At 42.6% G+C, this 26,081-nt stretch overlaps 1 protein-coding gene across 1 annotated transcript in view; it reads right to left on the reverse strand.

The window, feature by feature from the left end:
• The window catches only part of crb1 (crumbs cell polarity complex component 1), a gene marked incomplete at its 5' end in the record, with an annotated part of 30,518 nt that overhangs the window by 4,016 nt on the left and 421 nt on the right, over positions 1-26,081 (reverse strand). Inside the window, 12 exons of the mRNA XM_084067202.1 lie at positions 1,341-1,467; positions 2,089-2,214; positions 4,573-4,623; positions 5,390-6,338; positions 8,108-8,273; positions 9,001-9,357; positions 10,357-10,553; positions 12,188-13,153; positions 15,164-15,346; positions 17,919-18,058; positions 18,210-18,405; positions 20,231-20,467. Coding sequence (XP_083923328.1) covers positions 1,341-1,467; positions 2,089-2,214; positions 4,573-4,623; positions 5,390-6,338; positions 8,108-8,273; positions 9,001-9,357; positions 10,357-10,553; positions 12,188-13,153; positions 15,164-15,346; positions 17,919-18,058; positions 18,210-18,405; positions 20,231-20,467 — 3,695 coding nt within the window. The remainder of the gene's footprint in view (positions 1-1,340; positions 1,468-2,088; positions 2,215-4,572; positions 4,624-5,389; positions 6,339-8,107; positions 8,274-9,000; positions 9,358-10,356; positions 10,554-12,187; positions 13,154-15,163; positions 15,347-17,918; positions 18,059-18,209; positions 18,406-20,230; positions 20,468-26,081) is intronic.

Raw genomic sequence — 26,081 nt, forward strand, 5'->3', positions numbered from 1 at the left:
GCACGCAGTGACATAGAAATTAAGCATCAAAATGTGATACGGTTCAGACTGATGTCCTCTTTGGTACAGAACAGGCCTCTTCCCTCATTACTTCCCCATACAAAGTTCAAATCCACACATGGCTGACACAATAATAATGAATGATATAAATAATAGCTGTTCTATTATATTCCTCACGTCACTGAAAGTGCATAATTTAATGTGAGTTCTCATCTTCACATTGACTACACTGTGAGATCTCAAATCTGCTTTTCAATTTCAATGTTGGTCTATGCAACCTATAGAGTGGCAAAGTTTGTAGTCCCAAAACTGGGAAATACGTTAGCATTTAGCATTTTCTGGTTCTCTCTCTCTCAATGTCGAGGTATTTTGAATTCGTTTTTGGTCAAATGTTTTGTAATAAGGTCTGTGGTTAACACTTTTTTTTTTAGAGAATCAGGAAGGTGCTGACGTCCTGCTTCTGACTACAGAAATACGTCATCCCTGGACCACTCTATTCTGTTCTGTGGTGAATAGCTTAGAATTACATTACCATCATAGCATCCACGTTTCAATAGAGCGCTACCGTTTTACATTCACGTCATCTCCGCTAAACACTGACCTTAACGCTTTAGCACTGAAGCACTTTGTGGGAAGAAGAAAAAATGTGCCGCCAACTGTCCAAGTGTCCTTTTAAGGCACAAATACACCTCTGTGCTACAATTATAAACCTGCATCTAACCTGTAAAATAATAGCTAGCGATAAATATCTCCTCGACCACCGAGGAAAGTCAGGACATCTTTGTGCTTCAAGTTAACATCATTAAGAAATGTTTGGGTCCAGCACATGCATGCATACTGTTACACATGCATGAGAAAACACACACACACACACACACACGCACGCGCACGCGCACACGCACACGCACACGCACACGCACACGCACACGCACGCACACGCACACGCACACACAGGGTCAATCCACACATCTCCGTTTACGACCGTACGGCGTCCGTTTCCGTTCGCCGGAAGTCCCATCCACTCCCATGTTAAAAAAAAACGGGACCGGTCCCGTTTTTTTTTAACATGGGAGTGGATGGGACTTCCGGCGAACGGAAACGATGCGGAACGGACGCGGAACGGACGCGGAACGGACGCGGAACGGACGCGGAACGGACGCGAACGGATATGTGTGGATTGACCCATTCACACACACACACACACACACACACACTCATTCGTCGTCGACTCCCCAGTCAATCTGGGGCTCGAGATCATCAAGCCTGATGATGAGGTAGGAGAGCAGCTGGAAGAGGTTCTGCCACAGCAGCACCGCCACGTAAAAGTAAATGTCGCTTACGTCCGTCTGGCACACCTCTCCGGCGAAGCTCATGTCACACACGCACACAAACTTGTTGATGAGGTTGCGGCAGTAGCCTCCGTTCAGACAGGGGTTGGACTTGCACTCGTCCACCTCCTGCTCACACCTGCACACAGAGAGAGAGTGACAGAGAGAGAGAGAGAGAGTGACAGAGAGAGAGAGAGAGAGACAGAGAGAGAGAGAGAATGGCAGAGAGGGAGAGAATGACAGAGTGGGAGAGAGAGAATGACAGACAGAGAGAGAGAGAGAGGATGACAGACAGTCGGTAAAAAAGAGGGGGGAGAGGGATCAAAGGACAGTAGGAAAATTGGAGGGTTGGAGAAAAACAGAGAGACAATTGATGCAGAGTGACAGGAAATGGTCAGACATACAGGAAGAGATACCGGGGTGTCGGGGAGGATGGACGGTTGAACAAATACACACAGATAGACTGCTTTTTGTGAACGATACATTTTCGCAGTGGTGGAAAAAGTACTCAAATGTTTTACTTAAGTAAAAGTATCAATACTGCAATGTAGAAGTACTCTGTTACAAGTAAAAGTCCGGAATTTCAAATGTACTTGAGTAAAAGTACAAAAGTATTGGTATTAAAATGTACTTAAAGTACCAAAAGTAAAAGTACTATAATGTTTGAAAATAGCAGATCTACAAGCTCATACAAGCTTTCCTATTCTATTCCCTCTGTTTGTTGTTTCTCTCTCTCTACCCAGTGCTCTCGGTGTCGTACCGGTGTCCCGTGAACCCCGGTGGACAGTCGCAGGACAGCTCTAGGTCGGTGCAGTTGCCTCCGTTGAAGCAGGTGTAGTTTCTGGTGTCGTCGCCACACACAGATACAGGCAGCTTGTGACGTTTGCTGGACAGTCATATCATAAGAAATGTATAAATGTTAATTATATAATTTATAATAACAACAAGAAAAGGATGTTGCTCTTTATTCGATGTTTCAGGATAGACAATGGCCTCATCTGTCCAGATGAAGGTCTAACGACCGAAACATTGAATAAAGAGCACATTTTTTTTACAAGTTCCAGACAGTGTGCGGGTCCTTTTCTCTGATGTCATTATCAGAGATCCCCTTCAGAACATATGCTCTTTTGTCCTACGCACCGGTCACCAACCTTAGAGATGTGCATCGGCCTTCTTCTAAAAAATAATAACAACAACAGCAAATTAAAGCTGCTAATCCGTAACTTTGATGTTCTACCTGGGATTTTAACTCGGGCCCAAATTTCTACTGCTCTCGCAAGAGGCAGTCCCTGCTTGGCCTGGGGAGATATTGCACTTTGGAGCTTCATATAGGACTACTTGTCAATCAATAGGTGTCCTACCCAACACCAGGGTCTGGGTTTCTCAGTGGAAGAGTAGGGAGACCTCCTCTTACCACTGCAGATGTGCTGCAGTAGCTAAATAACATTAACATAGTCCACTATAGTGATCGGTTCACATAAAGTTTTATTTATTAAAGGTTTCGTGACATTTTATTTTTTATTTTATTTTTTTTCTGATCTTAAAGGACGACTTCACCACTTTTCAACCTATCTTCATATAATAGGTCCTCACTAATGCTCATGATAAAATTATACCATTTTTTTCTACTTGGTCTGTGTCTCATAGGAGGGCTGTGGACAGTCCAGAAACCCGTCTACCAGTGACATCATTGTTAGGCAGGATTTTTTTTTCCAAAAAGATTACACATTTTTGATTCAGATTTTTATTAAGGCGAGAACAATGGGATATATTATTGCATTGCAACTTTCCAGGAATACAAAGCCTGCAGTTTATATTAGCTTGGATTCCCCATCGATGATGTCACTGGTAGACGGGTTTCTGAACTGTCTACAGCCCTCCTCTGAGACACAGACTGATTAGAAAAAAATGGTACCATTTTATCATGAGCATTAGTGAGGACCTATTATATGAAGATGTGTTGAAAAGTGGTGAAGTCGTCCTTTAAATACACCCAAAAAAAATGACTTTTAACATTCAGTGGATTTTCTGTGCTCTGGGGTTTTCTGATCCTTTGACCTTTTAATACACGTTTGAAGGACCATGATAAAGACTTTTAATGTTTTGTAAACCAGCATGTCATGAAACCTTTAAAATAACTTCACTGAGGATTTTACAGTGTATGTGTCTCTTGAATTTATTTGTGCTGTCATCTCTGGGTTCCCTCTACTCTCCATGTGGGAGACAGAGGCTTAGGAGGTGACCAGGATAATGAGATTAAAAGCTCTGGGTATTCCACAGCAGGCCAACAAGTCACATGTAGAGCAGTCAATCAAATCACAACCTATCCATGTGTTCTGACTATAGGGTAGGGGAAAAACAAGCTGTTAATAATAAGGTAAAGGTTTTATTATATCCAGATTATCCCCCAGGGGAGGTAAGCTGGATCTTTTGCTTTCTAGAAAGGAACGTTATTGGATTCACACACCTTGAGAACCTTGTCTCCTCATGGACTGAATACTGAGTATGACATTAAGGGCCCTATTTTCACCAGTGCCTTACCCATTATCCCTAAACTTCTTTGCCATTTTTTACTATTTTCAAAAACATTTTCAAATAGTTCAAATAGCCAATCTACAAGCTCACAACGTGTCGATGTCGATGATTTTAAATGTACTGTGTGTTATTTGTCAGTGTCATTTGTTTATCTGATTGACTGTAGTCACTGACACTGATGTAGAGTATTGAAAAGGCCCATTGATTGCTCTTCCCCACCAAGTCATGATTGTTTGATCCCCATCAGGTGTCTCTTTGTTTGTGTGGCCTATATAAGAGAGCAATGTTTGCACACCGTCATTCGTTAATTCTGATGAAGGCCAGCAGGCTGAAACATTACTACATTTAAAATAACTTCATATGGAGCCAGAGCGTGCAGAACTTTGTTTCCAGTAGTCAGCACCTCACCACAGCTACTGGTGTGCATTACTATTTCTACTTTATTATATGTGCTAACATTTTTCAAACTGAGCTTTTTTAACACGCCAAAATTCCTTTTTGTAACAGTATGTGTCGCATCTTTTTCCAAATCGTGGCTATTTCAGTTTAGTGCAAAACTTTCCACATGAGAGTAACAAATTATAGCTCATATTAGCATTGGGTGTCATTTTACAGCAGCCAATTATACAAAACACTGAGACATTGTGTACGCCAATTGAGAGGCAAAGGACAAGTAAAAAACACATAAGGAATGGGAAAAACAACTTACATGGTTCTGACAACATGGACAAGAAACCACGGAATTTCTTCAACTCGTTCTCTGGAGAGGAACAGAAAGACGAGGAGTAAAAGAGAGAGAGAGGAGGAGGGGGGGGGGACGTGTAGTCAGAGAGACAAACACACACACACAAAAGATGATTGTGATGAAAACTTTACAGCAAAGCTGCTCCCCGTAAAGAGAGACGTGCACCTTGTCTGGTGGCTTGCTGAGAGTCACTCGTACAAAGGCTTCCCTGTGCGGAGGCGAGCAAATGCTGAGAATGTCTGCGAGAGACTGTGTTTACAACGTAAAATGGTTGGAGGCATTCCCCTGATGGTTCTCTGAGGCAAACGCTATAGATGATAGGGCTTGGGAGACTGTGGCGCTCTACCAGAGAGCTCAGTGTCGTGATTATACCACCGACACGGCACTAGACTTGAGGCCCACTCCTGCTGACGCTGAAACAGGCACGCCACCGCATCTGAGGCGCTCGCTCGCTTCAGGTGTGTTGGAAATGCTGAACAGAAGCGTAAATGTGGAAACATTTACAGTGTAGCGCTTTCCTTTGTGCTGCAATACGGTCCCTCGGCTATGCAACTTTTCAAAGAACATCCCACTTGTGTATTTGTGTGTTTATTTACTATTTAATCAAAACAGTTTATTTCACAACAGCGCAGATCTGTTTCGAATGCACGAATGAGCGCAGATGCATGTATTCTAAATATGTAATATTCATAACGCTGTTGTTTCAAACACGTACGGTGTGTCACCTTGCCGGAGAATAACTGTTATTCTGTTCTATTCTATTTTTGTTATGCTCTCTTACTTGCAAAAGGGTCCGGTGTAGTTCTCAGGGCAGAGGCAGGCATACTTGTCGGGTCCGTGTAGACAGGTGCCTCCGTGGGCGCACTCGTGTCTCTCGCAGACGTCCACCTCCACCTCGCAGTCCACGCCCGCGTAGCCGATCTCGCAGGTGCACTCGTAGCTCGTCCCCCTGACGCTGCAGTTGCCGTGGACGCAGGGACGCAAAGCGCAGGTGTCCGTGAAGAAGTCGCAGTGCCTCCCGGCCCAGCCCTCGGCGCAGCTGCAGTTGTACACGTTGAAGAGGTCCTGGCACTCGCCGCCGTTCAGGCAGGGGCTGTCGGGCCAACACACCGCCCCGCCGCTGCAGCCGCTCTGCGGGGGAAGGGGCGACACGCGGACAAACTGCTCCCGCTGCGCGCGCGGGAAGTTGACCTCCGAGGAGCTGTAGTAAGGCAGGGCGACACCGCCGATCTCCACGGTGCCCAGGCACCCGGCCAGCATCCAGCCCGCGTCGGGACCCAGGCCCCCGAGAAAAATGTCCACGCCTTGCCCGAGGAAGTCGAGGTTGCCCGCTTGGCTGGCGGACGTGCTGGCCTCCTCTACGTCCTCGTCTAGCACCAGGGTCCACCTGGACGCGTGCGCCCAGGGCGCCGCCATGAAGAAGTGGACGGCGTGCCACTCCCCGTCGCAGACGCTCCTCCGGCTGCTGAGGCTGACCGCGGACAAGCGCTCGGCCCCCTCGTCGTCCCCGGAGGTGTCTTCCTCGCCGGCGTTCTGCAGCTCCATGAAGAGCAGGCCGTCCTGGATGGAGACGGTGATGAAAGCAGAGGCCTGCTCTGCGTGCAGGATGGCCGCGTGGCATTTCCGCGTGCGCAGGCTCAGCGAGAGGCTGGTCAGGTTGTGGGCGATGCGGCCATTCCCCCGGTAGGTCAGCACGCTGCTGTTGTCCAGGAAAGTTGCGTTGGAGTAGCCTGGATGAAATAATCATGTTTATTTTATGGAGGATCTTTAGTTCTATGTGAACTTTGAAGCAGACAATTTTAAAGATGGAAAAGACCGAAAAAATACCACAGGGGTTTCGCTGCCATTCTCGGACAGTTAAAGGTCTAATAAAGTATGTTTCATCTGATGATGATACAAAGCTTAACCTGAAAAGTAATTGAATACTTAATACTGTTTAAAATCCTGTTTGAGACATTCGATAGAAACCTGTATGTGATCATGTAATAGGTTGGACCCTGTACATTGAGGTAAAAGTACATTGAGGCTGGTCCAGATTATCCCAGGGGGAAAAAAGGATAATCCTACTTCACTAAACACATACTGGCAGATTAAGGGCAGCATGGGCCAACATGTTGACATCACCATGTTACATATGTCAAGAATATAAATATATGTCCATTTGCAAAACAAGGTCTATAAGATTAGCTAGGATACGTACATACAAGCCCAAAATATACCAGTGGTTCCCAACCATTTCTGGATCAGGCCCACTTGAAAGCGTTCACGTGCATTTTCAGAGCATGTGTGTTTTAATGGTCCATCTATCGATTGTGTTCCATCTTGGATCAATGGAACTAACAAAGTATACATTAAGTTCCTATTTATTGGTATCACAATTCAAACTCTCGTTTTAAATCCCTCCTTAAAACCCCTTCTATAGATAGCTTTTAATGCCCATTCCTCTTGATTCTAATGTATCTCCGCTGGTCTTTCACCAGTATGAAAGTTGTATGTACTTATTTATCTGCATTGTTTTCTGCATTGTTTTTCTTTCTGTATTTTGATTTGTTTTGTGTGTTGTTTTCTTTTGTTCTGTCCTTTGTAAAGCACTTTTTAACCCAGTTTTGAAAGGTGCTATATAAAAAAAGAAAAAAACAATTTTTCAAGGTTTTAAAGAAAAACATTTTCACATTAATATTGCAATATCCTCACGGCCACGGGAAACACTGCAACCTAGCTGTGAACAAGCGTTTATTTCCAAAATTATTCATGACTGACCGAAAGGAGAATGCACCAAAGGAAAAGAGTAGGGTTTCCCCAAGTTCCACCAAAAATACTTTTGGGAAACCCAACCTGGCTGGAGGCATTTTCTCAGCATTAGTTAAAGTTTCATCTCTGAGTCAGGCAAACCCCAACAGTATCTTTACTTAGCCTAAGGCAAAATGTATGAAGGATGTGCATTTTAGAATCAACAACGCATCGCCATGCGACGTGTTGTGAGCTTGTACATCGGCTAGCTACCCCAAAGCTGTGGTGTTGTGTAAACTGCCCGTCTTCATGGAATTGAGCTAGGGTGACCACCCGTCCCGAAATTCCCGGGACAGTCCCGAAATTGGACCCTCTGTCCCGTGTCCCGCACAAGCAGAGCAATGTCCCGAAAATCAAAGACATGGGGAAAAAAATATATATTTTCTTTTTTTTTGATAATAAATCGGTAAAATCAGGCAAAAATAAGAATTAAATAACATAACCCTAACCTAACCCTAATCCTAACCCTAAAACCGACATAAAGAAACCAAAAACTGAAAAAAAAACGAACCCAATCCGCCCAGAACCGCAAAAAAAAATTGCGCGAGCGGGAGGTCCTCATGCACGCGCGCAGCGATAAATATCTATTTATCTTTCATTCAAGAGCAATGCTATTTTAAATCGTAACCCTATTTCAGTTAGCAAAACTGTTAGATTTTGTTGAACCTGGCGAGTACTGGACAGCGTACATATACAACCAATGACTTACACTCGTATCCTTGATTGAGCATCTTGCATTTAGCATCTGCCGGGCAAGGGGACAGCTCGCACCACCTTACTTCCTCACAGCGCCGCCCTGATGTGCTGGAGGGGCAGGTGCAGGAGAAATCATCCCACATGGAGTAGCACATCCCCCCGTTCAAACAGGGGTTCCTCTGCAAACAAGAAGCAAGCCAGAAAATACTCTTAAGTTATGAACCTACTGTACATTTGTCTAGTCTAGCAGCAGTTCCGGTAGGGGACACAAAGAGTCTCCTTTGTGTCTCCTACCGGCAGGTCCGCTGGTCATCAAATTATTGGCTTAGGAATGCGACAAAAACAAAAAAGTGTCTATGAATTCAAGTCTCCATGGGGTCACTAATCGATAGAAAGTTTTTGGGGGTGAACTATCCCTTTAACAATGCGTTGTGTATAGTATTTTGTCCTGGTCTGCTTTTCATTACAATAGGCTCTATGCACAGCAGCCATTTTGGAGAAAAATTGGGCCTCTTCTTACTTCCTAGCAGGTGTTACCAATGATACTAATGAAGGCTCTGTTCCATTCTGGCCAAACAGAGTCAGGGTGCTGATATTGTGCATGTTGGCTCACTAGAAACACTAGTGGGTCTCAAAGTGTGGTCCAGGGACCCTCATGGCTCCTTGAGAGGGTGTAACTCTGAGAGTGTACAAATGGAACCGGGTCCATTTGGTTCCATTTGTACACTCTCAGAGTTATGGGGGTCCTTGAAATTAAAAAGTCTGAGAACCAGTGTGCTACACTAACTGGAACAGAGCCTTCATTAGTGTCATTGGTAACACCTGTGAAGGAAGTCAGAAGAGGCCCAATTTTTCTCCAAAATGGCTGCTGTGCATAGTGCCTATTTGTCACTGCTGTTTACTCACCTTACAGACATTGTCCCCGGAGCATCCAGCAGTCACATTGGCCAGGTGCTCCAGAGGGAAGGACCTCACTGATGTGTCCATCAGCCCAAAGAACTGCAGCCTTCTGTCATTGATCCTCAGGTCCTGGATGCATCCCTTAAAGTGTCCCCCAAACGCGGAGGTCTCCATCTGCTCCGGGAGACCCCCCACGTAGACCATATCCCCCGCTTGGACGTTGACCGGCGTCACCCCCACGTAGCCCTGTTTCTGGGCCGCTACGTAGAGCGCCATGCCATACCACGCCACCTCCACACTCACAAAGTGGCTGTCTCCATCGTTGATCACGCGCTCCCCCTTCAGGCTCTCCAAGTTGTTGACCTGAATAGGGGTGCAACGGTTAATCAAACTAATCGATTTAATCGATCATAAAAAAATATTGATAATTTTATTAAATAATTGATTAGTAATCTATGACTATTTTGGGCATGTAATTGTAGGTGAAAAGCTTGCTATTGGCAAAACCATCCGTCCCCTCAAACAAAGGATCAGTGAACATAAAAGTTCAATAAGAAGAAAAGATGTGAACTACCCTGTAGCCTGTCATTTCAATAACCACTCTCATTCTATGTCCTCCCTTAGGTTCAAGCCCAGGGCTTAGAACAGAGGGGGGGGGGGCTTATGTTGACAGGAGGTTATGCTAGAGAGAGCTATAGCTACTGGATCCAAGAGATTCTAGAAAGTTGACAACCTCTAGGTTTAAATGAGGATTTTGACATGATCCTATTAATAGATCACAATAGATTACATGCTCTTTTCTTTAAGATATTTGCCCTGATATTTGCATTGTGTTGCATTTTTCCTAGTTTTTATTTTTCTGTTTGTAAATAAACGTATTTTTGGTTGATTGATGTACTTTATTTAGTTAGTCTTTCTGTGTCAGTGGACACTTGTGTCTTTTGTTTTTTGTAGTGCACTTAATTGTAGGACTACAACTCCCTTGGGGTTTGTCACTGACATGTTTGGCACAGGTGTGATACATTGATCAATCTAGTGATGAGACCTGAAGAAGGTCTATGACCAAACATCTTACTATAGAAATAAGAAAATCAGATTCTTGCACAGCTTTCAGTGTGTGGAGGCTGCCTTTCATTGTTCATTTGGTTTTACTTTTGGCTCCAGCACCTCATCACTTGGATGGCAAATGAGCAGTGTTTTTTTGTAACTATTCAGGTGAAAAGCCTAAAAAAAGTTTTTTTTATTGAAAATAGTTAAAATAGACAATCTACAAGCTCTTAACGCTTCTCGGTTATTCGATTAATCGGAAAAAGTAATCGAGAGAATGATGGCTAAGACAATATTCTATAGTTGCAGCCCTACCTGAACTCTGACCCTGCCGTCCTCCAGCCAAATGCCCAGGTAGTGGCGGTCGCCGTTGGCCAGCGCCAGCAGCAGTCCTGTTTGCCTCCGTGTGCGAACGAAGAAGGAGATGGTGAGGTCGTGACCCTGGTCATCAGTGACGTTGAACACAGCGTAGCTTGGAGAGTCCTCGCTCCAAAAGCGCCCTGTCACGTATTCTACACACAAAGACAAACAAGCCCAGGCAATGTGTCATTCCTTCAGGTAAGAACTATTTTATAGTTATAAATTGTTCAATGTAAAAATAGAGAAAGGCTGGGTAGTTGCAAATAAAGGGACAATTATACTAGAATTTGAGTCTTTCTTATATAAATGATATAGATATAGTTACTGTAGGAACCAAAAAGAAAAATCTCAATCTTCTCATCAATCTCATTAGAATGTATACATTGTCAAATCTTTAATGCAAGAATGAAACGTCACACTCAACGTCGTTGTGTAAAAGGAAACCAGTATCTTTAGTTGCTAAATGATGCTCTACTAATTCACTACCTAACACCTACAGTATAGGAACTCAAACAGAAATAGGGAATTTTAGCAGCCATCAGCCCCCATGTTTGTATACTGTACATCAGTAGTTCCCAAACTTTTTAGCTCGAGACCCAAAAGAGAAAATTGTCTCCCCGGGACCCAAACTAGTGAAAATAGACGATCTACAAGCTCACAACACGTCGCGCTTGTAGATCTCCTATTTCCACTACTTATTAAATGTATTTTTTCCATCTAATTAATGGGGAAACAAATTGAATGACGTATGAAACATTTTGTTTTGAAAAATCTTTTGAAATAATAATTAAAAACAAAATGTAGGAGACAAAAAATAAAGGGGTATTTACCCGCAGTCCATAAAAATTGGTCCGCAACCCACATATGGGTCCCGACCCACTGTTTGGGAAACAGTGCAGTACATAAGAGTCAGCACTTTCCCCTGCAGGTTGGTAGATCACCGATAACAACACATGGTAGAACACACACTGTATCTGATAGGTCACATCTCACATAACTGCTTATCTGATGACACTGTCAAACTTGTTCCCATTCTGTAAGCATTGTGCAATACAGCCTGTGTGTGTGTGTGTGTGTGTGTGTGTGTGTGTGTGTGTGTGTGTGTGTGTGTGTGTGTGTGTGTGTGTGTTGTCCTTCATGGAAAGAAAACAACTAATGAAAAGATGTACAAATCACACAGTCAGTATATTCATGTTCATGCATTTTCATTATAATACCTTAATATAATATAGTAATTCACATATTTCGGTCATTTTCTTGGTATGCCCTCCATCTCTCCGACATGGAATCCCTGCCAGCCTGCCTACCTTAATCCAGTCCTATAATAGGATCTTTCCCTCTCTCTCTGACTCATGACTCAAGCGTGACGACTTTTGACTGGCCTAATCTCTACTCAATCTACTGCCAGGACCCAAAGATGTTGTTCAATTAGTTAAATGGTGACGTTGACTGAGTTTCCATTTCTTACCTTCCAAATCAATCAGTGTAGCTTAAAGTTATCCTTCTTCTTTGGCTAAGTAGCTACAGTATGCAGTGAGTCTAAATCCCTGGAACTTGAATCTTTATGTTCACGCAACAAGCCTGATTCTAACCTGGGATAACCTTGTGGGAAACCAAACATATTAGAATGTAAAATGTGGGCAGTTACAAGTACAACTCCTGGCAATAAAACTACCTGTGTATGTGTATTTAGCTGTTAACCAAGGTAAACCCCCACCTGTGTTTTTAACTATATATAGCTCTCCTACTTCTACTAATTTCTACTGCCCTATAGCTGTAAACATACCGTCTGCACAGTCCTGTCCCTCGTAAGGCCTGGGACACCTGCACTGGTAGTTCTGCCACAGGTTGATACATTGGCCTCTGTTTTGACAAGGCACATCCAGGCAGCGGTCCCGGTGGCTGCAGCCAGGGGACACGTTAACGGCCGAGTCACTCAGCCACTCTGCGGGGACAACCAGCTGCGAGTCCACAAACACGTCCTGCATGCAGCCAATGAAGGCTGGGAGCTCAATGTCCTCCGTGTGACCGTTTGTGTGCTCTGGCACTCCTCCGATGAAAGTGCTCTTGAGGGGCGACGCCAGGCCAGCCAGGGCGGTGTTAATCGGGGCCACCCTCTGGCAGTCCTGGTTCTCACAGGCCCCGCTGTCATCTTTGAGTCTTAGACTGAGCAGCCATTTCCCCAGCACTGCCTCCACGGAGTGCCACTCTCCGTCTGTGACGTTGTGCGGAAGCTCCAGCACCTGGCTGGGGGTCTCCGTTTCGGCCCCAGTTGAGGTCTCCCTTCTTAGGGAGAGACGCAACTGCCCGGCCTCCAGTTCCAGCCCCAGCAGCTGGCCCCTGCTGGTCCTCTGGAAAAGCAGCGCCTTGGTCAGAACGGTCCGGAAGCTGAGGGTGATGTTACAGGAGGCGTCGCTCTCCACCATGGGGACCTGCAAGAGCAGGTAGCCACTGTGTTCAAAGGAGAAGGCGGTGGACGTCTCGCAAAGGGGGCCAGTGAAGCCAGGAGAACAGGAGCAGGTGTAGCCATGAGTCCCGTCAGTCAGGAATGGAGAGCAGGAGCCTTCGTTCTGACACTCGTGGCCCTCGCAGCCCACCAGCTCTAAATCACAGTTCACACCACTGTGGAGGACGCCATCTTGGCTCTGCTGTAGACAGTGGCACACATAGCCTCCCGCGCGACTCTCACACATGCCCCCGTTCTGACACGGCCTTGAGTCACATTGGTCTATCACCTCCTGGCAAAAGGAACCTGTGTGCAGATAGAAATAGTTAGTTCATATTTCAGCTGATTCCTTTTCTGAAAAAGTACAAAACTATAGCTTTTAGGTGACTTTGCGAGTACATTTTCCAAGCTACCTAATAAAGAGATGGATATTAAAGAGTACCATCGTACTGTAGGCAGCTTTGGATCTTTCTGCTCACTAGAAATGAATTACTGTCATCATGCCAGCATCAACAAGTCACATTCATATACAGTACTCTGGCTGAGCTACCATGTGTATTCTGACCATATGTTGCATAATAGCTTGGCAGTGCCCAGTGTGCATGTGCCCGGCTAGTACTAGACCAGTGTGCCATGGACCTGTCCTTTCTATGACCTTATCCTTCACGTGGCACAGCCTCTTAGCATCTCTGCTGTGTTTTGTCTTTGGAGCTGATGCATTATTATCATGAAATGTACTGCATTAACACTTATGAACACTGCATACTGAACTATATTGTACGTTTAGTCCATGGATCAACTAAATTCTAAAAGTATACACTGAATGGCAACAGTATGTATGAGAGCAGCTTGGTGGAAACAAGAATAAATGGTTGTTCCTAATAATCCAACCATTCACTGAATTACTTATTTTCATTGACAAAAGAAGAGTGTAGGCAAAGTAAGCCTCGGCTTCAGCCTACACTTTTTCTGTGCCACTAGCATTAGTGGACTTAACTGTATGTATGTATATCTACTCTTTTAAACAGACCAAAATAAAATGTACTACTACTAATACAGACAGAAAATGACGGGTGAACAGAAAATTACAGATTTCGATCAATAGGCAACAGATAAACGTATAAAGTCTTTATACCGCATTACCTGGGCTGAGCAAAAGAATGGCCCAAATCCATGGTGCGAGTCTCCTCATCGTGCCTCAATAACACACTAGACGTAAATTCACCATGCTACTGCATTGGATCGTGTTGTGATCATAGGCCATCCCAATGGAAGAAAGCGTGTTGCTTGTTGTCTACCTCTCTAAAGACGTAGAGCTGTGTGCTTCCAGTCAGGAGACCAGCAAAGCCAGATCCCAGGGATTACACTAATGCTATTTGGCCTCCACCTTATTGGAAGGGAGTGCCAGTGTGGCTGGTTGGATAAAGTTTTAGAATGCTGCCCTGAGCAGGCAACAGCTCCTAGTCTTATTGCACTGTAATATCCTAAGTGTTAATATAACTCAGAGAGTCTACAAATGTAACCACATGTGTAGACTCTCAGTGTTACAAATGGATAAATTAACATTGAGGATTATATAGTTCATATTATTTTTATACAGTTATCCTTATTCAAACAGCAACTTTGAACTGCACATCCACATACAGTAGACATTAAATGATAGCGGCTTTGGAAGAGAACACAGGATTGGAAATGTTTCAATTGTGTTTCAGTGTTTTCGTATTGACATTACAATTTCTCCACAGTGCACTATGAAGATGTATTGAATCTTGCCCTGTAGGCTACACCTGGATAATGCACAATGAAGTCTTTATTAATTGCATTCTGATATTGAAACCTGCAATCTGGATTTTTTTTGTGTTGATAAAATCTTGACCAATCTGTATGTTAATACAATATAACTAACACAACTGCTGTGGCTGGGGGTGGTCTCCTTACTCTACCATTGAGAATGGCACTCGGCTTACACACTTTTGCACTCAAAGGACCACGATTGAAATAAGCTCTTGTGCTTTTTTGTGTTGTATACTTTTGACAGACATGTACAAAAATATGGTAAGGTGTATGAATTTTTGTCATTAAAAAAATCCACCAATCCATCAATCAATCAAACAAACAAACATTTAGACCCTGTGTTCGGGTAAGAAAACTGCTGGTTCATAAGAGGTATTGCCCGAAGCTCACAGCACAATATCTCCCTTATAAAGTGGGCGTTGTGTCTTAGTTCAGCAGTATACATTTCAGCCCGGGGTTCAAATCCTGGGTAGGACATGATGAATCTTCAACTTAAATGTGATTTAAAAAAAAAACCATTACCTGTGGTTTCTGGAGGGCAGCCACAGATGAAGCCTGCAGCATGCTGGTGGTCATAGACGGCAGGCAGCTGAGGTTCCCTGCCATAGAGGACCCGCCACGAGCGCTCCATACAGCGGCCCCCGTGCATGCAGGGGCTGCTGCCACACTCATTGATGTCCACCTCACACTGGCGCCCCTCGAACCCTGGGCCGAAGAGACACAACGTTTCACTCGGCTGTCGGGCGGAAACCTACCTATCTCCATATTTTAACCCATTGAGACCTGAAGCCGATTCTACACGTCTCCTAAATCTCAACAGTTTTCTGAAAAACGTATGTTTCTATATCAGTGGTGCTCAATCTTTTTCATGTCAAGGACCCCCAAAATTATATGTATTTGCCCGCGGACCCCCATCAAAATATCTTGTTCCAGGGACCCCCCAGAAGCAAAGATTTGAGTTAAAAATGTTCGCTTTAAAAATATATATATATTCAAAGATTTGCACACATTTTCACGATTTTTCAAAAATAGCAGATCTACAAGCTCGTAGCGCGGCACTCGGTGCCGCGCTATGAGCTTGTATATTTGCTATTTTTGAATAGGCAAAGTGTAAAATAATGATTTTTAGCTAAAAAAAATGACACAGTTCCAGGTCTTAATGGGTTAACTTGTTGTGCTTTTTCGTAAATTAACGCCTTACTTGATCATACTACAGCGTCACACAAAAGCAGCAAAAGTTTCAGATCTGCAAGCTCGAAACGTGGCGCCAAGCGACGCGTTTTGAGCTTGTCGATCTGCTACTTTTGCTGCTTTCGAATTTTAATCCTGAAAAGTAACAGTTTTGGACATGAGGTTTCCACCCGACAGAGACTGCATATTTATTTCATAAATATTTATACATCTTATCAATTACACAAACAACACACCCAGTCATATCTCCCATAGGTATAACGACTGAGCCATGTTTTATGTAATGGTTGCTCTTCATGTGTGGTCGAGCTTCACCACAGAATTCTAAACAAATACAGTATATACCTACACACGTCAATGTGTGTGAGCAGCACTACAGTATGCACGCCAGAGCTGTTTTCAGGTCGAATGTTTTGGGGTGAAATATTATGTATGATATCGTTATGTTTCCATAAATCTATGTTATTGGACAGGATGTATAAAGGCAAGCAAGATGCATTGTGACACGTGAGATTGTAGATCGGCTGTTTTTACTGAAGAGGGGGAAAAGGAGGGGGGGGCGAAGTACAGACCCCTGGGGGAACCCAGTCAATGATTTTAGCATTTTGGCTATTCAAAAATAGCAGAGATACAAGCTCGCAGCGCGGCACAAAGTATTTTTTTTTTAAAGTGTGAGACAATGTGAGAACAACTGATTTAGAAGCCATTCGTGGAATCGGCCTCAGGTCTTAATGGGTTAAGTGGTTAACCCATTAAGACCTGGAACTGTGCCATTTTTAGATTTGAGCTAAAAAGCATTATTTTACACTTTGGGCTATTCAAAAATAGCAGATATACAAGCTCATAGCGCGGCACCGAGTGCCGCGCTATGAACTTGTAGATCTGCTATTTTTGAGAAAATGTGTGCAAATCTTTGAATATATATATATTTTTAAGCGAAAATTTTTAACTAAAATCTTTGCTTCTGGGGGTCCCTGGAACAAAATATTTTGATGAGGGTCTGCGGCCAAATACATATCATTTTGGGGGTACTTGACATGAAAAAGATTGAGCACCACTGATATAGAAACATACGTTTTTCAGAAAACTGTTGAGATTTAGGAGACATGTAGAATGGGCTTCAGGTCTCAATGGGTTAAATGAACACTCAGGATTTTTCAGTGCACGTGCCTGTTGTGCCACCCAGTAACATACCCTCCACACAGCACTGTGACTTCAGACACAAGCTGCCAGTGAAGCCTCGTCTCGGCATGGCTGGCAACCAGCTTGAGGGATGAGCCAAACCTCTTTCTCTCTCCTCTCTCATTCTCTCTTCTTTTTTTTTGCCGGTGTTTCTTTCGGCGCACATTATCTGCCAACCTGTCACTCTCATTCCCTCCTTTCCACGTGTCGCTTGTGATTGGCACATCCCCATCTGCCCCGTATTTGAAACAAACTTAAACGTTTCTTAGAATTGCATGCTTCAGCTGCAGCTGCAGGCTACAGGTGGGCGACTGGCATTTATTCAGACGCAAAACAGAGCAAACCTCAGGCTTGACAGTTAATTAAGTAACAAAATGCTTCATTTATTCTCCACGGATGGCTTATCGTCTCAGACTCTCAGGGATTGTTTGTGTGTGTGTGTGTGTGTGTGTGTGTGTGTGTGTGTGTGTGTGTGTGTGTGTGTGTGTGTGTGTGTGTGTGTGTGTGTGTGTGTGTGTGTGTGTGTGTGTGTGTGTGTGTGTGTGTGTGTGTACTGTATGGATGTACTGTAATGTTGGAGTTCATGGCCTCTCTTTGCCTCAGTATTAGGCTACAGGTAGAAATATCTCAATTTCTCCTCAACTGACTGAGATTGCACCAGGTTCACCTTCGTTTTGTATAGTTCATAATGGTATTTTTGTTTTTATTTTTAAATTCATAGATTTTTGCTCCAATATTATTGGTTGAAATGTCTCTATTTCTCAAAAGATATTGTGGATATTGTTGTTTTAACTATATTGTATAGGTAAGTATATATGCACTTAACGCAATTAATTGAGTTGACCTGAATTGAATTGAATTGAATTGAATTGAATTGAATTGAATTGAATTGAAATGAAATTACCTGGCCAGCATTCACAGGTGTAGTTACCGTCATTGTCCTGGCAGGGGGCGCTGTTGAGACAGGGTTGAGACAGGCACAGGGATGCTAGCGTTTCACAGTGTTGGCCAATAAAGGCTGTGTAAGCACAGTCACAACTATACCTGTAAGACAAGACAATAAAAACGGGTTATGACAGAGCTATTTGAGATCATAAACTCCACTATTTAAAGAATGGCTTTACTGAACGCTCAAGAGCTAAATCCGCTTTCTTCAAAGGCTGAGTTTGGCTCTCAAACACCCTGGGCTACTTACTGATTCACCCCATCGATGCACTGAGCCCCGTTTTGGCATGGCTGCGCTTGGCACTCATCAATGTCGTTCTCACAGCGGTCTCCCTGGAAACCAGGCTGGCAGGTGCATGTGAAGCCGTTGGTGTTGTCATGGCAACTCCCGCCATTGAGGCATGGCTGTGATTGACACTCGTCAATCTGGAGCCCACAGGTGTGGCCTGTGAACATCAAAAGCAACAGGTCATCAGGTCATCTCTCTGATTTCATGTGAAGGGCCAAGAGGGAAGCCTCCTCAAGGTCTGGTCATTTCTCTTTTCAACACTTTTTCTACAGTGGATACGTGTATTTCAAGGGTATAATATTTTTCTACTTTCAGATATTAGATATTAGTTTGAGCTATTATCTAAACACTCTAACACAGACACAGCTCTAATGAAATGAGCTAAATCAAGTTGAAAGTTTAAACAACCTAATCCTTCCAATCTGAAGCTTTGTTAATAATGTATGATGAGAATGAGAATCTTTTAGCTACATAGGATCCAGCCACAGAGGCTTAGGTTTTTTAACAAGTTCCACTGTAATTAAGACGGGGAGTACAAGTAATCACCACTAGATGGTGTTCTTGTATTCTCTTTAGGAACTCACTGAAGCAGTTTTTCTTATAAATGACCCCATAAAAAGTTCTATCATAGTTATTATCGATGCCTGTCTTTACTCTGCTGCAGGATTTGATTTGAGATGATGATTTGATAGCATTTGCTTTAGTCTGATATTTTTTAACCTGTACAGTAAATTGTCTGTCCAAACATTCTTGGTGTCATGAAACTAAGGGATCATGTACAAAAGTAGTTAAAGGTAGGGTAAGTGATATTTTTTGGTTAAAACAAAAAGTATTTTGTTAAAAGGTTAAAGCACTATATTCTGATAGTAATCATTGCTATAGAGTGTTTTTTCAGTAACAGATGTCTCCCTGTCTCTCCAACTCTTTAATAAACAGAAAATACATTTTTTGGTAGGTGTCAAAATCTCAGCCAATCAGGAGAAAGTACCCATTTTTAATTTGATAGTGTTCCAGTTCCAATTTTGCCTGCACATTTCTTAGTGTCATCCCTTCCAATTTCACTTGTTTAATCTGTATCCTGATTGAGTTCTCTATCCTGATTGGATAAAATTGTAAATGAAACTGAAACGAAAATGCATTTTCTGTTTTATAAAGAGCTGGAGAGACAAGGAGACTCCTAATACTGAACATACACTCTATAGCAATGAGTACTATCAGAATATAGAGCTATTTAACACTTATTTTAACAAAAGCAAATCACTTACCCTACCTTTAATTAACTATATTATTGGAAATGATATTGCCCTTATCAAAGCAAACAGTCGTCATTTGATACTGTACCTCATAGCCACTTTCAAATGATTACAACTCTGGAGCTAAAACGGCAAACAAGTCACCCATCTGGCTTGCTTTCTGTTAACCAAAGTCAACAGGAAGAAAGTAGTTTAGCACTGAAACCATCTATACCTTAACCTCAGTGGTTCTCAAAGTGGGGTCCAGAGACCCCCAGGGGTCCTTGGTAGGAGTTCCAGGGGGTTTGTTAATATAGCATAAAAATAAGTTTAACAACTTTGACCATATTTACATCGGCTATTTGAAAATAGTCGAGTTCACAAGGTGTCACATTGTGACATGTTGAGAGCTTGTAGATCTGCAATTTTCAGACTTTTTTAATGTAAAAGAATTGGAATCTTTTTGCCATTTTTTTTTTTACAACACAAATCTAAGTGGCTTCCTAGACCTGAGACCGATTCTACAAATCACTTCTACTCACACTTTCAAGATTTTTCTGAAATTTTCAAAAATAGCAGATGTACAAGCTTGTACGAGTGCAAAAAAAATCTAAAATGACACGGATGCTTTCCCATTTTAATGGGTTAAATTGGCGGTCCTCCACATGAAAAAGAACCACTGCCTTTATACCTGACGCAGAGCAACGCCCACAAAGCTGTTGTAGAGAAACCTAACATCATGCCACTCACCTGTAAACCCAGCTGCACAGTCACAGGTATATCTGCCCACTCTGTCTACACAGGTGGCTCCGTTCTTGCAGGGTTGCGAAAGACACTCATTCACATCGATTTGGCAGTGAGTGCCTTGGAATCCTGGCACACAGAAGCAGGAGTATCCGCCACCTCGACTTCGGCACAGCGCCTGGTTTTGGCACGGGTTTGGCGAGCAATCGTTCACAGTGGAAGGCAGCCTCTCAGATGATGCACCTATAAAGGGAGGTACAGATACAACTGTACAATATATCCTCTTTCCTTAACCCATTAAGACCTGAGGCCGATTCTACAAATACCTTCTAAATCAGTGGTTCTCACACTTTCAAGATCTTTCTAAAAAGATTTTTTTTAAATAGCAGATGTACTAACTAATTCTACTTTTGAATAGCCAACGAAAAATCTAAAATTACACAGATTCTTTCCCGGTTTTAATAGGTTAATACTTATATAACAAGGTAATATTAATACAATTGTATTGAATTGAAGTTTTATTTTCATTTTGGTCCTATGTATGATGAATTGAGTACAATGGACCACAAGCGAAACAAGCCCCTAGGAGCTTTTTTTTGTTATCCTTTCAGCATAACCTTTGACTGGACTACCTCACCTGTACTGTTAACAACCGTGTTAATAAAGTATTCAATCAATACAAAAAAAACATGTAATAATAAAGATGATAGCAAATCGTTCACAAATTATGAAATATCTAACAATATCTAAATCTCTCTTTTCTTTGCTTTGGTAAAATACATTTGATTGATTGATTGATTGATTGATTGAATACTTTATTAACAGTTTGCAAATAGTACAGTGGTACGATTATACAATGATGTTAAAGGATAACACAAAAAGCCCTAAGGGCTTGTTTCCATTGTGGTCCTGTATTGTCCACAATTGTCCACTTGTCTTACTATCAGTCCTAAGGACACATTTAGACCATTTAGGGGGACTCACAACTCATCAAGGCTTCCATGGCAACGAATTCTACAGTGCCAGAGCTTCTGCATTCGATGTATTGCCATGGTTACCACACAGGACAGAAGTCAGTCATTTGAAGCATTTATTCATCTGCACTCGGGGTCTCCTTTAATCAGCAGGGTGCCCGTGGCACTATGCCAGAGAGCTGTGGCGTTCCAGTCTCATTTATGTACAAACATGTCATACATAATAAGTAGTGGATCAACTCACTGCCTTCTAGTGGCCAGTGTGGCACCCACTGGCATTGGTCTCACTCTCAAGAGATTTTTCTTAACCTATTGAGACCTGAAGCCGATTCTACATGTCTCCTAAATCTCAACAGTATTCTGAAAAACGTTTGTTTCTATATCAGTGGTGCTCAATCTTTTTCATGGCAAGGACTCCCAAAATTATATGTATTTGGCCGCGGACCCCCATCAAAATATTTTTTTTCCAGGGACCCCCAGAAGCAAAGATTTGAGTTAAAAATATTCGCTTTAAAAATATATATATTCAAGATTTGCACACATTTTCACGATTTTTCAAAAATAGCAGATCTACAAGCTCGTAGCGCGGCACTCGGTGCCGCGCTATGAGCTTGTATATCTGCTATTTTTGAATAGCCCAAAGTGTAAAATAATGCTTTTTAGCTCAAATCTAAAAATGACACAGTTCCAGTTAAACTGATGACAAAATGATTGCACATACAGTAGCATCTTTTCATTTCACATAAACTTTACTTTACAATCACACTTCATACAAATGTGATGCTAAAGTATGTAACGTTCCTCTACTGGCTTTGGCCTTTGCTATCCTTTCTTTGTTAGGCACTTACAATCAATAGAGCTGTTTGCCATTGATCCTCATGTCTCAATAAAGCGTGTCCTGGTATTCAAAAGGCTGATAGCTTACATAATTACTGTACGGAACTTATAAAAATCACACCTGTGTGAAGGTAGCGGCGCCTTTGATATATTTTGTCATAGATATATGTTTCTACTAGAGAAACAATATTAAATCTCTGTAAATTTATTTCAAGGCTTCCAGTGGCACTAAATAGTGCCATTGGAAGCGAATCACCAAATGCATTCCAAGGTAAGTGGCAAAAACTGATCTGTCATAGCTGATAGAGTGGGTACCTAAAAAATAAACTTTGTGTGTGCGTGTGTATACATGTGGTACCAGAAAGATATGTATGTGTTATGAAATAATGTATACAATTTATAAGCCGTACCCAGAGTGTTTATGTTCCGGACTTTTACAGTTTATATAAACCATCTAATTTTGTATTCATGATATAATATTGATGTCATGAATAGTTCCCTTGCCTGACCAATCAGAACGTTGACGGACCTGACCAATCAGAACCTCGACGGGCCTGACCAATCAGAACGTTGACGGACCTGACCAATCAGAACCTCGACGGGCCTGACCAATCAGAACGTTGACGGACCTGACCAATCAGAACCTTGGCGGGCCTGACCAATCAGAACGTTGACGGACCTGACCAATCAGAACCTTGGCGAGCCTGACCAATCAGAACGTTAACGCAAAAGCCAGGTATAGAGGGCTAATATCCGCTCTATACCTAAAGGTATAGAGCGGCTAGCGCCGCTAAAAAACAGTGAGGCACGCTGCCAAATCAGCTATCATTTTGTGATTTCGTCCTTCGTTTAGTAGAAGCCTTCTTGCCCCGGCACCAAAGGTTGAAAACCAATGCATCTTTATATCATACAAGTATGATGTCATGGAGGCCCCCATGGATTGATTACTTCCTCGTCCACGTTTGACACGGTAATACAGCGTTGCTATGAATGAAAGATATTATTTCTATTAGCTTTCCTGTTCCACCTCCAATGAAATAAGATCAGATCAACCTTTATTGATCCCAGAGGGGAAATCAGGTGTCATAGCAGCACCAGCAGTGACAATGAAACACAGGAGAGGTACAGGTTAGATTAGAGTCAACCCGAGATAGATGAGTAGATAAGCTGAAATACAAATACATGTTCAATAAAGACACTCTGTGTCACCTCACTTAACAGGAGTATAACCCGGAGAAAGACACTAGAGCACACGGATCTTCTTTTAAAATATCTATTCAGCAAACACGCTAATGTGTGTTCATCAGATTCAAAGCCTTGATCTGTTTGTCCATTACTGACTGAAACCAGGGTTCTGAAGAAGGCTGGCTGAAGCGCGAGTGTGTCTCTACGTTTTATCAGATATTCAAATCAGTCTTGTCGTAATAGTGCACCAGTCTGTTTTATATGGTATATATGAAGGCAGTCTCTAGGATTCATTATCATGGTATGACAGCCAGGTTTACACAAGAGTATGGAGCGCACACCTGTGTTGATGAGGTGCTGGCCACGGCAGATAATAATGTTGATAAGGATGAGGCCGCACAGCTCTTAGCCATGATGCAAAAAGTTTAATGAAATGAAACCAACGTTTCGACAAATACAGTCTTCCTCAGGGTTTTTCAAGCCCTGAGGAAGACTGTATTTGTCTGTATTTAGACTGTATTTGTCGAAACGTTGGTTTCATTTCATTAAACTTTTTGCATCGTGGCTAAGATCTGTGCGGCCTCATCCTTATCAACATAACAGCCAGGTTTCAAATGTTTCTATGAATTGAGTACGAAGGACCCCAATAGAAACAAGCCATAAGGCTTTCTTGGGTTTTAAATCCTATTAGCTGACCTTGTATTGAACTGTACTTCCATGTGCTTTTTTCTGCAAACTTCTAATAAAGTATTCAATCAATCAATCAATCAATCAATCAAGGACTATTATATAAGGATGACAGCTGTAAGGCACTGACATGATTCAGTAGTCAAAATCTGTATGCTGATCTTGTAATGATAATCTTCATATTTACTGATAGATGATTAAAAAAAAGGCCAGTAATCTTTTCCATGGATGATATCAAGTCATCAGATCTCAAGAGCTCAATCATTCTGGCCAATCACAGTGTCTGAAGTGGCCAGATAAGTGCAGCTGTAATTACCTCAGCCCCATCAACATGCTCAGCCACTCTCCTTGTGTTTTTTTTTTTTTGAGGAGGTCAGTCAATGTCACAGATTGTTCCCCCTATAGCAGTGGTTCTCAACCTGTATGTCCGGACCCCCAGGGGGGTCCCCATATGATTTTGGGGGGCCCCCAGATAACTGTTAAGTGACAATTTAAGGACTTTTTAATACTTAAATAAAAAAAAGAAAGAAAAAAGATCATTACTACATCAAAAGTAATCAACAAACTATACTTTAAAAACTGGTCAAACATTGGCCAATTTGTCAAATAATATAAGAAAGAGGCAAATAGCTGATCTACAAGCTCACAACGCCTCGCAACGCAAGGCGTTGTGAGATTGTAGATCTTGTAGATCAGCTATATTTTAACAATCTGTGGAACCGAGGCAAAACAAAATGTAATGCCTCAACAACTCCTACACCCTGACAAGTGCTTGTCAGGGTGGGGGGTCCCCAGTTCAAATATGATTATTTTGGGGGGTCGCGACCTGAAAAGGTTGAGAACCACTGCCCTATAGCAGCTTATAAATGTCTAGACTTGGACTCAGCATGACCCCATGGTCTGAGGTTGAAGCCAAAAGGGCTGCAGTCTAACCGTTACATACAAATAAAATCACACTTTGACAATCGGCTAAGAATCAGAATATAGGTCATCACAACAAGGCATAGTAAAAGTCTCTTAGCATACAGTAAGTATATACAGCCATTATCCACATGCATGCAAGCACACAAACTATGCACACAATATGTAGGCTACTGTAATACATGTGACATGTGTGCATGCGCGTAGCCTATGCATATCCAAACACAAGCACGTTGCACACACACACACACACACACACACACACACACACACACACACACACACACACACACACACACACACACACACACACACACACACACACACACACACACACACACACACACACACACACACACACACATTCTGGACCTACACCATGCTACAATATTTTTTTATTTAATACTTTACAGAAGAGAAAATGCTCCACTGGTTCAGATATCTGCTGCTACTGAAACACTTGCCTCTCCTTCTGATCCCATGAGGGGAGTCTGGAGTCCCTGGAGGATTGAGACCCAGGCCTGTTGCCTAATAGCCCATTCAATAGACACAGCTCCAGCCAGCCACACATCCCCTCCCCTCTGCATGTAAGGTTTCTTTCAAATGCTAATGACCTGCACGGTTCTTTGTGCTGTGTTATCTAGACGTTTCTGAATCACACATGTGGGGGGATCTGATATGTCTCCTAGACCCTGACTGATGCCAGTCACACAGTACAATACTGTAGCTGCTGTGTGTTTGTGTTCCAATGGAGATAACAGCACATGCACTGTGCCTGCTTTGTAGAGTCGTGTCGGCCAGTATAATGGTTCTCAACCTTTTCAGGCCATGACCCCCCAAAATAATCATATTGACCACCCTGACAACAAGCACTTGTTGGAATGTAGGAGTTGAGGCATTCAATTTGGTTTGACTCGGTTCCACAGATAACTATTGTGGAAATAGCAGATCTACAAGCTCACAAGGCCTCACAATTGCAAAGCCTTGTGAGCTTGTAGATCTGCTATGTAAAAATGTTGACACTTTCTTATATCATTTGACAATTTGACCAACGTTAAACCAGTTTTATTGTATAGATTTTTTATTATAGTTTTGATGCAGTAACGGTCTTTTTATTTTCTTTCTTTTTTTTTGTTGAAATACTAAAAACAATGTATAGGCATAGGCCTATGTTCCATGTTTGCATTCTTTTAACTTTGCAGCAGTCCTTACAACTAGCATAGTTTAGCCATGATGTCATGCCACAGTCTTCT

This window comes from Gymnoscopelus microlampas, assembly GCF_963454915.1.
Source record: "Gymnoscopelus microlampas genome assembly, chromosome: 9".
In the NCBI taxonomy this organism is placed as follows: domain Eukaryota; kingdom Metazoa; phylum Chordata; class Actinopteri; order Myctophiformes; family Myctophidae; genus Gymnoscopelus; species Gymnoscopelus microlampas.